Here is a 15,801-nt window from a genome sequence, read left to right as displayed (position 1 = left end):
CAGTGTTTCTCAACCTTGACAATTTTAAGGCATGTGGACTTCAACTCCCAGAATTCCACAGCATTGCTGGCTGTGGAATTCTGGGAGTTGAAGTCCACATGCCTTAAAATTGTCAAGGTTGAGAAACACTGTTCTATTGAGTCTCCTTCAAGAGATTTTATTAAAAAAAAAAGTGAGGAACAGATCTTATGAAAAAGGTAGTTGAAAATTAGAAGCAAAAAAGCCTTGAAATTCCAATTTACTGTATAATTCATTGCCTTACTCAGATTGGTTGTTTTTGCTCTGATATTAATACTGATATTGGCAGAACTCATTGAAACAATGCAAGAAACTTAACAGAAACCATATTCAGTGTCTTCAGTTTCCAGAATATTGAAAATCTAAACAGAATAGTGTAAATGATTACTTTGTCATCTATATTCAACTTCATATGACTGCTGCAAAAATATCATAAAATTGGATCTGGTCGTGTGGTCCTCAATTTAGGACCAGAATGACTTACAACAGAAATTCCAGGTTCCATTATGGTCGTAAGTCGAAGACTACCTGTAATTTAAAATATACAACAACCATATTCTGACAGCATATCATTTAACAGTATAACATCCTCCATCACTGCTTCCCTCCAGTGTAAATAGATTGTCTCCAGAAATAAAATGGGCCCTTTTACTCACGTTCTTCTGACAAATTGTTGAGATCCGGTTGTTTCAGAAGGCCTTCATAGATTTCAGTGTTAATGTTGTGAATGAAATATGGCACAGGTAAAAGCTTCCAAAGAGAATCTTGAAGGATCCAAATTACTGTTACAGATGGAGAGGGACACTAGCTTGATATCCTGGGTTAAAAGCTCTACTGTATGTTGGAGTCCCCAGAATCTGACATAGAATTAAGAATGTTTTTATTTTTTTTCTACCAGCTTTCATTTGTTTTCAATTCTGTAAGGGCTATAGAGATTTTGGTATGTATTAGATCAGTGGTTTTCAACCGGTGATACACATATCACCAGTGGTACTTTAGCACCTGGCAGGTGGTACGCGACCCCTAGCCAAGTGTAGCGGGGGAGAGAACCAGCTAAAGCAGCACTGCACAGACTTGGAGGAGATCAGCTGGGGCCTCAGCGCTGATCCTGGCACTTCCGCTGAGCCCTGACAGCCCTGCAGAAGCGCGGATCAGCTGTCAGGGCTCAGCAGCACCAGAATCAGTGCAGGCAGGCAGGCAGGAAGGAAGGAAGGAAGGAGATGGGAATGAGGAGGGAGGCAGGGTGGGAGGGAAAAAGGAAGGAAGGGAACCCCCCCCCATGGTAACCACAATGTTAATGCGGCCCTCAATGAAATTGAGTTTGACACCCCTGATATAAAAGGTTGTTAAGTGAATCTGGTTTCCCCTTTGACTTTGCTTGTCAAAAGGTTGCAAAAGGGGATCATATGTCTTTGAGACACTGCAGCCATCATAAATATGAATCAGTTGCCAAGCATCCGAATGTAAATCACATAATCCTGGGAATGCTGAAACAGACATAAGTGTGAAAAATGGCCATGTCACTTTTTCAGTGCCATTGTAACTTCGAACAGTCAATAAGTGAACTGTTGTAAGTTGAGGACTACCTATACTTTATCACTTTTTCCCTTTTTGGGGAGGGTCATCAAGTTTTTGACACCTTGCTAGACAACTGGTGGTACTTGGATATTGCCATATCCTAAAAGCGGTAAAATGGGTGAAAAGTTGAAAAGCCCTGTATTAGATGGTGTCTGATGTGCTTAAATAACTCTGCTGATTGGTTAGTTTGTGAAATAACTCTGATATTCATGTGCTGCATTTTAATTGTGGGCTAAACAACCTATAATCAGTTGTTTAGTTGTGTTTACATAATATGTAGTTCTAGTTTATCAGCATGACATTATTCTATTAACAACACTTTCTGTAGTGCATGTGCTTTTATCTGAATTTAACATGTCATAATTCACAATATAGGGTGCTGATAATAACCTTTAAAAACCTTCATGGGTTAGGATCTGGATATCAATGAGACTGTTTCAAGTAGAATCTTGTGTGTGCTGGTTTAAAGTATGTGAAGTACAATGGAAGGAGGCTTGGAGACAAGTATTTTTGGCTAGAATTTCCCTCCTGTGGAGCCAGCTATTGTTAGTCACTAAGATTTGCCTCAATGAAGCTGCATAAAAGTACAATAAATTAATAAGTAAACATTGAGTGGTTTTGTACTTGAACTGCTTGATTTGTTTGAAGCAGGGACCAATCTTTAATCATTTTTATTAAAAAATCTATGCACTGAAAATGCTATATTATTGTTAATTGTTACATTACATGACTTTCATTATAATTTATATCTATATAATGTCCATCTGGACTGAAGCAACAGAGAAATAAACGAATAAATAATCTTAGAACATCTGTATAAAGTGCCGTAAATATAGCAGAATATATTGTTAAACAGAATTTCTTCTTGAAACGACATATGACTTATTTTGTTGCATAGTGTTATGCATCTGATACTTAGTAGAAATATCTAAATAACTAGCGTGATCTGCAGTATATCATTGAATATGTCATTCATGTTGCTTGATTAGTAAACTGATAGCCAGTTCATGTAATATTTTCACATACAAAATCATAACATTCTTTTTGTTTATTAAATATTCAAAAAATATGCTTTTCTGTTATGTTCTTTAACTTAAATAATCTTGATTCTTGTGGACAATGCATCTGTGAATAGAATAGTCATAGATATCATTCAAAAATACTACAATTATTAGAATTTATATTTAGTGCATGGTCAAGTCTCCATCAGGTTAAGCTGGTATTTTGATGAATATATTCATGTAGTTTTCCTCGTAACAGGTCCAAAAATAATTTGACATTGTTTTCTTCTGGAGTGATGTTCACTGAGCTAGTCTCCTAATTGTATACTAACCGTGCCTGACTTTGCTTAGCTTCTAAACTCAGAGAAAGGTGGTCCTGTGCTTCTCCTGTTCAAACCAGGGTATAAGTGATAAACAATTACCATTTGCTTGGAGTTGCTTGGAGAAAGAATAACGGAATAACAGAATTGGAAAGGACCTTGAAGATCTTCTAGTCCAACCTCATGTTCAAACAGGAGACCCTATACCAGGGGTCTTCAAACTTAATCCTTTTATGACTTGTAGACTTCAACTCCCAGAATTCCTCAGCCAGCATGCCTGGCTGAGGAATTCTGGGAGTTGAAGTCCACAAGTCATAAAAGGGCCAAGTTTGAAGACCCCCCCCTGCCCTATATCATTCCAGACAAATGGCTTTCCAGTTTCTTCTTAAAACCCTCCAGTGATGGAGCACCCACAACTTCTGAGGTTAACCATTCCACTGATGAAAATTTCAGAAAAAGAATCTGAACTATTTCATTAGCTTTATTAGTTTTTTTACATGTATTAAATAAAACTTTATTGAAGGACAGAACAGGTTTTCTTTCAAAATATTTTGATTCAGACTTCATTTTAGCATTCTTTTTTAAACTATAGATTATGAAATGAGATCAGAAATATTCCTTGTATTAGCAGAGAGTCTTCTAAAGATTTATGGAAGCAATAAGCTTTGGGCATTATTTTTTTAAAGAAAAAAATCTCATTAGAGAAGTGCTTAAATACTTGCCTAGCTGAAGATTATAAATGCAGCACCAATTTTTAGGTTTGTTTGTGGAAAATAAAATTATATTTTGTTATGCAAGTACCATGTTATCTGAATTAGTCTGCATAATAAATTCTGTATTTGAATGCTTCTGGACCAGAGATCCCCAACCTTTTGGGCACCAGGGACCAGTTACATGAAGAAAGGTTTTTCCACGGACCGGAGAGTATATTGTTTTGTGTGCTGACTGGTTTTGTGTGGATCGGTTGCTGGCATGCTGCGACTTGGTATCGGTTCACAGACCGGGGGTTTGGGACCCTTGTTGTAGACCAATAGCTATGTATCAGAATGAAACACTGCAAGAGTCAACTCTTTATAAGTCAGCATGAATTACAGTGTTTTTTTTAATATATATTAGTAAATATATATTTACTAACGTATTAGTAAATTTTGATGAAATCTGGTACAAAATCAGAAGAAAAATAAAAGATAATTTTGAAAATCAGTAGAATATCTGCAGTGATTTTTATTTATTTATTTATTTATTTGCAATTCCTGCAGCCTGGATTTCTTATATTTCTGAATTGATGTTAGGTCCACACAACATTACTTTTAAAATATCAGATTATATGTTCTTTCAATTATTAATTATTTTATAAAATAAGTTTTATTCTTACTCTCTAATATATCTTTGCATTAATTTTTTCTGTGCTTGCTTTTTTTTTTTTTTTTAGTTTTGTCAACCTGGAGGATGGCATTTATCCAGAGAAAGGAAGCAGCCTACGTTTTTTGTGGTGGTTTTGACAGATATAAACTCTGAACGACACTATTGTTCTTGCCTAACATTCTATGAAGCAGAGATCGATTTGCAGGTAAATATGACAAAACATAATGTGAACAAGTAGGAGAGCACCTAAAAAAATTTTTTTCAAGGGCATTGAATTACCTTTATATATTTACTAGCTCACTCTCTGCCAGATAACAGAAAAACAGAGATGGAAGGGCCTTGGAGGTCTTCTAGTCCATCCCCCTGATCAGGCAGGAGACCCTATACATTTCAGACAAATGGCTGTCCAATCTCTTTTTAAAGCCTCCAGTGATGGAGCACCCACAACTTCTGAAGACGAATGGTTCCACTGAGTTGTTTCTCTCTTTGATTGGTTTCCATCTATTGCTTCTTGTCCAACTTTCTAGTACTTTGGAAAATAGGTTGACCCCCTTTTCTTTGTGGCAGCTCTTCAAATATTGGAACACTACTATCATATTTCTTCTAGTCCTTCTTTTCACTAGATTAGATATAGTCCTATAGTTCTTCATATGTTTTAGCCCCCCATCCCCTAATCATCTTTGTTGGTCTTCTCTGCACTCTTTCTAGAGTCTTAACATCTTTTTTATATTGTGGTGACAAAAACTGGATGCAGTATTCCAGTGTGGCATTAACAAGGCTTTATAAAGCAGCATTGACTCTTCGTGTGATCTTGATTCTATTCCTCTGTTAATGCAAACTAGAATTGCATTTGCTTTTTTTGCAGCTGCAGCACCATGTCAGCTCATAGGTATTTAAGTGATTGTCCACTGGACTCCAAGATCTCTCACGCGGTTACTGCTATTGAGCCAAGTTTTACCTAGTCTGTACCTATACATTTGGTTTTTCTTGCCTAAGTGTAAAACCTTACTTTTCTCTACACTGAATTTCTTTTTGTGAGATAGGGCCTAGTGTTCAAGTCTTGTTGAATCCATTTGGATCTTGAGCCTATTTTCTGGAGTATTGGCTAATCCTTGATTAGTAGCTTGATGTCATCTGAAAATTTGACGAGTTCTCCTTCTATTCCCTCGTCTAAATCAGTTATGATGATACTGAAGAGCACTAGGCCTAAAACAGAACTTTGGGTACCCTACTGCTTACTTCCCTCCATGTAGATGTAGTTCAATTAAGGACTATATACATTGAGTGTGGTTTGACAGCCAGTTAGGAATCCCTCTGGTGTTGATGCTATCTATCCCACATTTTTCTAGCTTCCCAAGAAATGGGTTGTCATCTATTTTGTGAAATGCCTTACTGAAATCCAACTGTACAATGGATGGATGGAGAGATACAGATATTTCCTTAAGTAAATATATAGATACATATTCTGTATCTTCCTACTGTTTATAACTTTAATCTACTTAAAGTTCCTCCTTCACTTACACATTACCGATATCCATTCAATTTCAATAAGAAGAGCTCTCTGCAGGGAATTATTTGCTCTGTTTGCAATAAGAAACAACAGTTAGTTCTGAACCTTGAATTAAATTTAATATTTACATTAAACAAGTTTCCAAATAAATTCTGAAATTTTTAACAGTTGGTCTAGTCCAGTGATGGTGAACCTTTTAGAGACCGAGTGCCTAAACTACAACCCAAAACCCACTTACGCATCGTCGGGTGCCGGTGGGTGTGGCCCATTGGCTGGGTGTGGCCCATTGGATGGGCATGGCCCACTGGGTGGGCGTGGCTGCAGTGATAACGGCAGACTGGATGGGACTAAAAAGTTCAATCAATCAATTCCAACTTTGCAAGATTTTTTTTTCCCGCAAGAAGTTGAAATTGACTGATTGATTGAACCCTTTTTTTTGCACACGGTGGCAGAGGCCTAAAGCGAAAAGGTTTTATAAAACCCAGCTGAAGGCCTAGGACTGGGGCGACAGCGCACATGCCCACAGAGAGGGCTTTGAGTGCCGCCTCTGGCACCCGTGCCATAGGTTCGCCATCATTAGTCTAGTCTTAATGTATGTTTCATGTATCAATGTTTAATTCATTGCATTTAGCCTCTTCTCAGAAACATACTCAGAAACATTTACTTGAATTTTAAGTGCTTTTGTTGTCTAACTGAAATATTTCCCATAATTGTTTTGTATTTTCAGATAACAATTCAACATAACATTTAAGTAGTGTTAAATGATTTGATAGCAGTTTTTTCTTACTACATTCCAGTAGAATTTGTTTAAACATCCTGCTCCCTCTGGTGGTTGTGAATTGGAGGAAAGCAAATCTGCAAACCTAATTTAATTTTTATTTCTATGTTATATAATAAAATGCAAAGTATAATGGTGCAGTGTTCTAAAATACGGGGTCTATATAATTTTTTTTAAAAATATGAAAATTTATATGGGATTGATCTCTATATGTTTATATAATTACAAATTACACACACTCTCCTATTTATTTTTTCAATCATTATTCAGATCTGAAACGGAATATGTTCCCCTTAAGATAAATGTATTTAGATATGAATACATTCCTTAAAATAGAAATGTTGGTTTAGATTTTGGGTGTAACCTATTTGGCAACTTCTTTTTAAAATATGTTTCTTATTAACATTTGGATACTTCTGAGTAATCCAAAAATAGTTACTGATTAATTGATCCATTTTGGATTTTTAAATTATTTGTCAATGACACATTATTTGGCATGAGGGGATTTAGTGGGAAAATCTAAGCTGTATTCAGATAAAGCAATATGTACTTGTGTTTTTTTTTCTACAGTGTTTTAAATTGTTTCCTTTTAGCATTGCTTTTCAGCTAAAATCAGATGGAATTCTCTTATAATACTGTGAATAATAGTAAATTTTTCTTTTCTTTTGCAGTTTTATTATTCAACATTGCTTGAATCATGATAATACATTTAATCTCATTAGCTTTTTTTTATCCTAGGAACATTATTATAAACAACTTTATAAATGTTTCTTAATTTATATCTATTTACTTTGAAACTTAATTACTTAAGTCAGGTTTTTTTGTAAACTTCTTTCTGAACTCACTTTTTTTCCCTTTTTATATCTAAGTGTATATATACTGGTGGACTCCAGGCTGCCAAATATTAGTCCACAAAAAGTGTATTGGTTTTTAGATGCTGTAAAGTAGGTAATATAATGACAAATGTATAGATAAATTTGTTTAGGAGAAATTCAGTTTACATCCCTGTGTCTATAATTTAAGTGGTCTGGAATAATTCTTGAAATTTTATGCTGACAGTAATTGACACAAAGGATTGATATAGCTAAAGGTATTATTTTGCCAACTTCAGTTCTAAAATATGTGTGGTACATTGAATGTATATATTTTAGTGACAATTGTTGTTAATTCTTGTTAACACAGTAATAGTAAAGTCCCTTTCTGTAGCCCAAAAAATAACAACTATGTTAAGTCCATAGAGCAATCACTGTATATTATTTTGCCAATTAAATTTATTTCAGTGCTTTGGCATAGGAAATGCTTTTTTAAAAAAGTTGTTATACCATAATGCTTGTTCCTGTTCAGTTTAATTATCTGCTAGTACTCCTAGACATTGCCACCAAGCCAAATCACCTCACTCCTCTTAGGATCTTATTTCATATTATATTATGGATTGCTTCTCCAGTGTTTCAGTTATGTTTTAAATACTTTCATAAGTAGCTCATTACTTTAAAAACTTTTGTTTGCAATCAGAATCTTCACCTAACATGCAATAGTTTTTAAAGACATACATACTGTAACACGTTTGTTAGCTGAAGGAAGCCTACTGTTTTAAACTGTGTGTATAACATATAAATATACCTCAATAGATAAGGTCTTCCTATACAACTTCAATAATATATTGAAAACATCCCTAATTAATATCATACCACATTGCTGAATTGCTTTACAGTAAAAAAAAATGCTCCATAAATATGGATAAGCCAGCAAATATATTATATCTATTTTTCCATCTTTCTATTTATCGTATGCATATATTATGGTAATTTTAGGAGATAATCTTGACATATGTTTATATGAATCCAAAAGTATTTTAGACCATTTGTTTTCAGTAATATATTTAAACACATCATTGTATGTTTTAAATTATGAAACTGTCAGTTTTTCTATTAGGAAAATAAGCATCTCTGGCTTTGGCATAGACTAGAGAGAACAACTAAAGAAACACCAGAAAATTATGTATTTGGCAAGTGGACAGCCTTCCAATACTTTTGGTAGGGTGGGATGGAGAAAAGCAACAATGAAAAAATGATTAGACAATAATATGAATAGACTTAGAGTGTTTTAGCCATAATATTTCATTTAATATACAGAGTTGATTTTGTTGTTGTTCTTATTTAAAAATGGAAGATGGGCTGATAACAAATTGTTAATACTTTCTACCCAACTTGGCTTTTATTGACTTTTTTTGTAATATACATCTAACATTAACTTTTAATATGGTTCATATAATGCATATATCACATTTTTCATTTCTTCAAAGGGCTCTGAATTCCAAATAACCCTATAAAGAGATGGAAGTGGCATATTGTTTTAATTCATTGTTTTTCATATTTATTTATAATTCTGTGGTAAGCTGTTTTGAGATGCATTTCAGTGTGGAGTATAAAATATTAAAATAAGTAATATTTATTCCAATCTTCTGACAGACATATAGCATAAAGTCATATAACATTAAAATTCAAATTTTAATGAAAACTTAACAGTTTAAAAATATGTTAAATCATAAAATAGCTTGATTCTTTTCAATTCTTTCATAATTAGAAGTACTCCATCAGTTTGCAGAATGGATTACTATTTAGGGAGGATTCTGATGGAGGAGATTTTGACTGACTTCTCCTGATGTCTTTCTCCGAAATGTTGACATTTTAGAAAACATGAGATTAAAATCATTTTATTAAACAAAGCTGCTGAAGGCAAGAAGGATCTTTCAATTTAGATATAACCAATTTTATTATTCATCAAAGAAATGTAGAAAGAATGCATGGAATTCTGGAAGCTATTGCCAGATACTTTTAAAAATAAAATATGTACTGTCTTTTGATGAATCAACCTGCCATCGTCCACTTACACACATAGACGCAAACACACCACACAAACGATCCTTAAGAAATCAGCATGTTATCAGTAAATGCCATAGAATGAGGATTTCCAATTTGTCACCTGCAGCTGCCAGCAGGTTCATAAACACTATTATTAGTAGCCAGCAAGATCAATGCCCCATCTTAGTATCATTTTATTTTTGGCATCTTTTAAAATGGAAAATAATTATTTGCTGCAAAGTAGTAGCTTGGGGCCTAGTCTTTGTTTCTAAAAATGTTTCATGGTCCAGTATCTACCAAGGGCCAAAAGATAAAAAGCTGCAGCCACTGTTTTCTTCTGGAAATATCCCTACCGCTCAGAAGGAAGATGAAGTAATAGGCTTCATAAGAAATTAGAAATTGTGAGGAACAGCTTTACTGATTGTTATTTTGGTAGACAAGTCTTTGTAATAGGTGTACCTGGTTTTTTTTAAGTGCCCTCCAAATTTATGCTCTCCAAATTCCAAATGTTCCCATCAGTCAAGATATTTGGGAGGCCTTGCTTTATAGAGAGGTAAATATCCAGAAGTTCATTTTTAATAAGCAGGAACATATATAAAGTTTGTTGAAGTATGTGATCATCTGCTTACTAAATGTGCAGGGGGGGGAAGGAGAGGGTTCTTGGATTATTCCTAATGGTAAAATAATATTTATTATTATCATGAGATTATTTGTGCTTTACTTGTGCCAGATATACAGAATTGTGTAATGCCTTTTCCTCGTCCTCATAAATAAGGATGAGGATGTTAAAAACTTACAATAGATGTAAAGAAATAATTTGGCATCATCAGAGAGGAAACACACAATAACTGGAAACTCAGAACATTGTCTACAGTTTATTGGGTCATGTCGTATTTGTTAAACAATGCTAGAAATGTTGGAAATGAAAGAACATGTATCATCTTTGATACTGGTTGTGGCTAGTATAAACTTGATGTAATACTGTTTGTCTAATTACCATATATGGAATTTATGTCATTTATTTTACAAAATGCTGAGTAATATGTTTGAAAAAGCAATCAGTTCTGCCACAATTTTCTGCAAAGCCACGACTCTCTTCTGTTCTGCATTCTGTTTACATTTCTTTCTTCTAGCAAAAGGAGGTTATATGATTTGTTTGCATGAAGGACTGAAATGTTGCCTTAGTTACAAGCTGGAATTTTAAAATGCAGGAATTAGTACTAAGTTTTAGGAATCCCGCTTTTAGATTACTTTCTAGATATTTTCATCTCCTGATCTATCTTTTCCACTTGAGTAGAAGGAGTTAGGATGGACAATTTAGGTTGGTAAGAAGTTTCTTATGTAAAAGGAAGCTGTGTAAGAGACCAGTACAAATCATAGAATCGTAGAGCTAGAAGAAATCTTAAAGGTAATTTAAAGAACATCTGCTTAGTTTAGAGTCCACTAGATCATCTCTAATAGATGATCATCTAGCCTGTTTGAAGCTCTCTAGAGAAGAAGATCTAATTAACATCTGGCTGATAGTTCTACAATCATAACATTCCTGATCTCTAGCCTGAACTTGTCTCCTTGTATTATTAATTCATCGGTTCTGATCCTGCCCTCTTGGGCTATAGAAATATGTCCACTCCCTCTTCTGTGGAAAACTCTTTTAGATATGAAGTCTATTATCTCATCCCATAATCACCTTTTCTGTAGGTCAAATATATCCAGTTCTTTTAACAATTTGTCATAGGATTTAGTTTCTGAATCCTTCACCATTTTGGTAGCCCTCCTCTGAACTTGGAATTTATCACTCTCTTTTTCAAATTGTGATGCTCAGAACTAGACATAGTACTCCAAATATGGTCTGACCACACCAATAGTGTGGAACAATTATTTCCTATGATCTGAGTTCTTTGTTCATGTTAATATACTTAAATACCATTTGTAATTTAGCAGCTGCATCTCACAATGGTTCATGTTTAACTTGTATGGTTAAAGGATGGCCTTTCACATGTGCTCTTGCCAGCTCAGATTCCCATCATATTTGTACCTTCTGTGATTCTTATCCAGATGCAAAATTTACACTTCAGTTTTTAGATCAAGCCTGGCTAGATTTTTAAAAATCTTTTCTGTTTCCTCTGAAGAGTTAATCAACCCTACCAGTTTCTTTTATTGTTGTAAATTTTGAATTTAAAAAAGCAAAGATCAATAGGAGAAACAATAAAAATGGATAATAATAAATGAAATAATCTGGTTTTATGTTCCAAAGTAGTTCTGTTTTTTTACTGTGGCAGGACCAGTCCTCTTCTCGAGGAGTTAATATGTAGTGAGGATTGCCCCCTCCCCATCAAAACACCATATTTTGTTTCAGGCAAATGCTTTTGCTTAACTTTTGTTACAGTGCACAGTGTTAGGAACACCCCCTTCCCTCTAGTCACTGGTTGCTGTCCTTTATGATCTGGTCTGCCTGTACATCTCTGAAGGGAATTTCCCAATTGGACTGATGAAAGACTGGATTTTATTTCTTTTTTCTTTCATTTCTTAACAAGATGAAATTGGTAGGGGTTCTGCCCATTTCTTCTTCTAGCCAAAATGACAGAAAATAAGTTAAAACTGTGGGGTTTCCTTACTTCCCAATTTACTGATACTTACTTTCTCGTTTACTGGTACTGCAAGAGGGAAGATGTTATGCATGAGGAGTCAGCAAAAAAAAAAACCTCATAAAAATGAAAGCAAACTCTGCTTACGTTGCTGGCGTGGATAGGGGAATATTGAATCAGGGGTCATGTTAACCACAATCTAGATGGGACACATAGCTGGCACTGTTGCCAGAGCTAAAGAATGAATTAAAATCCTGACTGCAATTCTTGAGGCCACTTTCATTTCCAGCTGGTTGTATCTAGTGTAAAGAACAAGCAGGTTAAGGCAGTTGTGTTGAAGAGTCCTAGAAAGAAGCAAAAGATTGTAATAGAATACCTCAACTATATCACTTTGAGAAACATATAGTAAACATATAATAAAGGGAATAAAAAATAATTAGAATACATGTTGGCTATATCAGTTCCATTTTTATTGAAAACTACAGTCGTGTGCTATAAGGTATGCTAGCTTCAAAGTGCAATGGATGGATATGTAACCTGTGTGAATACACATTATTTACTTTGCTTTGTAACACACTTTAATACTATTTATCAGTGTACTGAATTCTGTGCAGATTACATCATTTGGGTGGTATGACTTTAAGATATGAGGTACTTGTTACATTCTATTGATTTAAAGTTTTAAAATCTATTAAATGTAATATTTCTGTTTGTAATTCTTTTCATACTGTTTATTCAACAATCACCTTCTATCTATTAATCAATGATTTTTTTTTCAAGGGGTCAAGAGTAACTGAAGGTGAGCAGGAATCTGGATTGATTCAGCCTGCAGAAGTATTTGCTCCAAAAAGTCTAGTATTGGTATCCAGGTTGGATTATCCAGAAATATTCAGGGTAAAGAACCTATAAATAACATTTTATGTATGCATATTTCTGATGAATAACAAAGAATCAGAATTAACCTTTGTAATATCCACATTTTTAAAAATAAATATACGTCTTGCCTGTTCTCCAAGAGCTTCAACTAGTTTACAGAGTATTTCCTCAATTTTTCTCCCCACAATAATACTTTGAGGTAGGATATTATAAATATATACCAGCTGATTCAAAATTATCCTGCCGATTCAAAACCACCCAATAGATTGCCATGGTTAGACTAGAAGGTGAGTCTCTCACAATGTCCAACACTTTTAATTTCTACACTGATTTCCTTGTATGGATACAATGCAATTCTCCCTCTACATGATTTGAAAAAGCAAACAAAACATATTTTTTCCTCCCAAATAATAGGAAATGATTATTCCCCATGTTTATGAGTTATATTCTATCTTTGTACAGTGGAGAAATCTGAACATCCAGAATTGCAAAAAAGGAGGGTTATGTCTACCTCAGGCAGTACAATCACAAATATGTGGATCATTAGGATTTTTTCCCAATTATGACCATAATTAAAACTAGACAGCCTTGTGACCCTTTGGGTCATTCTTTGAGAGGAAGGCTGTGCAGTCTAATGTGAATAGAATGAACATTAAATTATAGGCTAACCATGTTTTTTTAATCCCCATGCTAGACTGTCTCAAGGTCATTTTAAAAAAAGTATATATTATAAGTAGAAAAATAATTGTAGTGGCAAACAAACTTCAATAATAAGTCAATATTTAATTATTTAAACAGATAAGTAGAATGACTATGGATGGGCAAAATAATTTAATGGCAGTTGAGTGACTTCTGACTACCTGCTGAGTTCCCCATTGAGTTTGCTTGTGGGAAGCTGCCTAGGAACACCAGAAATCACAAACCTGCAACTGCAGAATACTGCAACTATCACAACTTTGCAAATAAAACTGGTCTGAATATCATGGGAATTTCAATTCCATAGGACTTTTTATAATTTTTTTTTAGGTTAACCAATGTTAGATACATTGATTCAAAACTGTGATGATATAGTGCGCCATTTGGGCTGCCTTGAGGCTACCACAGATAAACAGAATGAGAATATAGATTGCCTTGCTTCCTTTCATGTAACTTTTAATAGCAGCAGACGGATTGCCACAGTAGTAGCCTAAAAGTGAAGGAATCTCATTAAACAGCTAAATTATGGCAAAAAATCCTGTAGAAATAAAGCATTGCAGTTGAGCTATTACAGCTCAGCAACTATAGGTTGCTTCACTGGATCATTTAACTGTTTTTGAGCAAAAGAGCATGATCTGTTTCAAGATTGGATTTATTTGAATATGTTTGTGGTTTATATAGGTGCATAGGTAGTTTATATTTTTTATATATCCACATGATTCTCTGTAACATGTTTCTATAGTCATATTTTATGCCACACATTTAATAGTATGCTGTATTTTCCAGTCGTTAATATTTATTTTTTTCCAGTCGTTATTAATATTTATTTTTCTCAAGGTGGCAATTTTATGTATTCTTCTTTCATATTTTAGGCTTGCCTTGGCTTAGTGTACACTGTGTATGTGGACAACCTGAATGTCTCATTGGAAACTCTCATTGCAAATCTGTGTTCATGCTTTGTTCCTGCTGCTGGAGGGTCACAGGTAAAAAGGAGGGGGGGAGAAGAGAAGAGGTTATTTATCCAATTAATTTAATTTATGAAGAAAGGAAAAATGAATTCTTCAAATAGTTTGATTTAATAAAGGGACATAGCTCAATTAGGTATGTTCTGACTTCTAAAGAGTGCAAAAATTCCATTCCAAAATAAGGTCAAGGGTTAATTTATTATTGTAATTATCTTTCCACGGTGTTATATCAGTGCTGAAGTTTGCAGAGCTCAGCCTTTTTTTTATTAGTGGTGATACAGAATATATTGCTTTTAATTTTTTCCTTACTTTCCATGAGGGAATTGAACCCACCCCCCTCCCCACACCTCGGTTTTACTGAGTCTTTAAATTCTGATGTAATTTACTATTTCAGATCTCATGTATTCTATGGAAATACTGGTTTTTATGAAATACAATGATAATGAAACTAGATTTTAACAAAAATAATGCCCGGTAAATTAGGATTAATGATTGAAAACAGCCATGGATGTTAGTAGAAACCATTCCTTTTTAGCAAAAACATTACTGCAAGTTACAAAAACAGGGCATGATGGCAAAGTCATTAGTCAGGGGTTTTATCACTTGTTATGGGAAAATGAAAATGCGGTGATATGTCAGAGTTAGCTGATTGGTCTGAAGACTTGAAGAAAAAACTGAAAGTAATATGCTATTTACCCCTAAGTAGTTTCATTTTTTGTTGCCATACATATCTAAAGCAAACTAGTTTTATATGTATTCAAATTGGTGATAATAATTTGATCAGTTTTGTTCTCTATCATTTCTAAATTTTTGTCAGTCCTCTGTTTAGTTTCTGCTATGTGTTCTATTTTTGAAATATATGTTTATACAGAAAGTCCCATGTTCTTATGGAATATCCGATTAAAAATAAAAATAAATTAATCAAACAATATAAATGTCAAACAATCATTAAAATGCATGTGTTCCTGAAACGCTTAAGTCAAAAAAGACCACACCATACCAGTAGATACATTATACCCCGGATTCTCTTAAGAAGTTTTTATTAGAGTAAAATTTAGTAATTGGAAAACTTACAAATCAGCTTTTTGACTGAAATCTTCATAAAAGAGATGGCTGAGGTGAGTCTTGCTAGCTGAGACTAGCTTTGGAGAATGATAAAATCAGCAAAAACTGTGTGATTGTGCTGACATTCTTTAAATGAGAAATGAGGGACCCCTGTATTCCATTTGGATTTATGTGATGCACTTT

The 15,801-nt window shown here is 34.1% G+C and overlaps 1 protein-coding gene across 2 annotated transcripts in view; it reads left to right on the top strand.

Moving 5' to 3' along the window:
- The window catches only part of SBF2 (SET binding factor 2), a 228,370-nt gene that overhangs the window by 92,878 nt on the left and 119,691 nt on the right, over positions 1–15,801 (top strand). For both annotated transcript variants that reach the window (XM_039350252.1, XM_039350253.1), the window contains exons 3-5: positions 4,350–4,487; positions 12,797–12,910; positions 14,461–14,571. In XM_039350252.1, coding sequence (XP_039206186.1) covers positions 4,350–4,487; positions 12,797–12,910; positions 14,461–14,571 — 363 coding nt within the window. The remainder of the gene's footprint in view (positions 1–4,349; positions 4,488–12,796; positions 12,911–14,460; positions 14,572–15,801) is intronic.

This window comes from Crotalus tigris, unplaced genomic scaffold (assembly GCF_016545835.1).
Source record: "Crotalus tigris isolate CLP2741 ecotype Arizona unplaced genomic scaffold, ASM1654583v1 scf7180000018308.1980950, whole genome shotgun sequence".
Lineage (NCBI taxonomy): Eukaryota > Metazoa > Chordata > Lepidosauria > Squamata > Viperidae > Crotalus > Crotalus tigris.
Note: the sequence above shows the minus strand (reverse complement) of the source record. Positions and strands in the feature narration are given on the sequence as shown.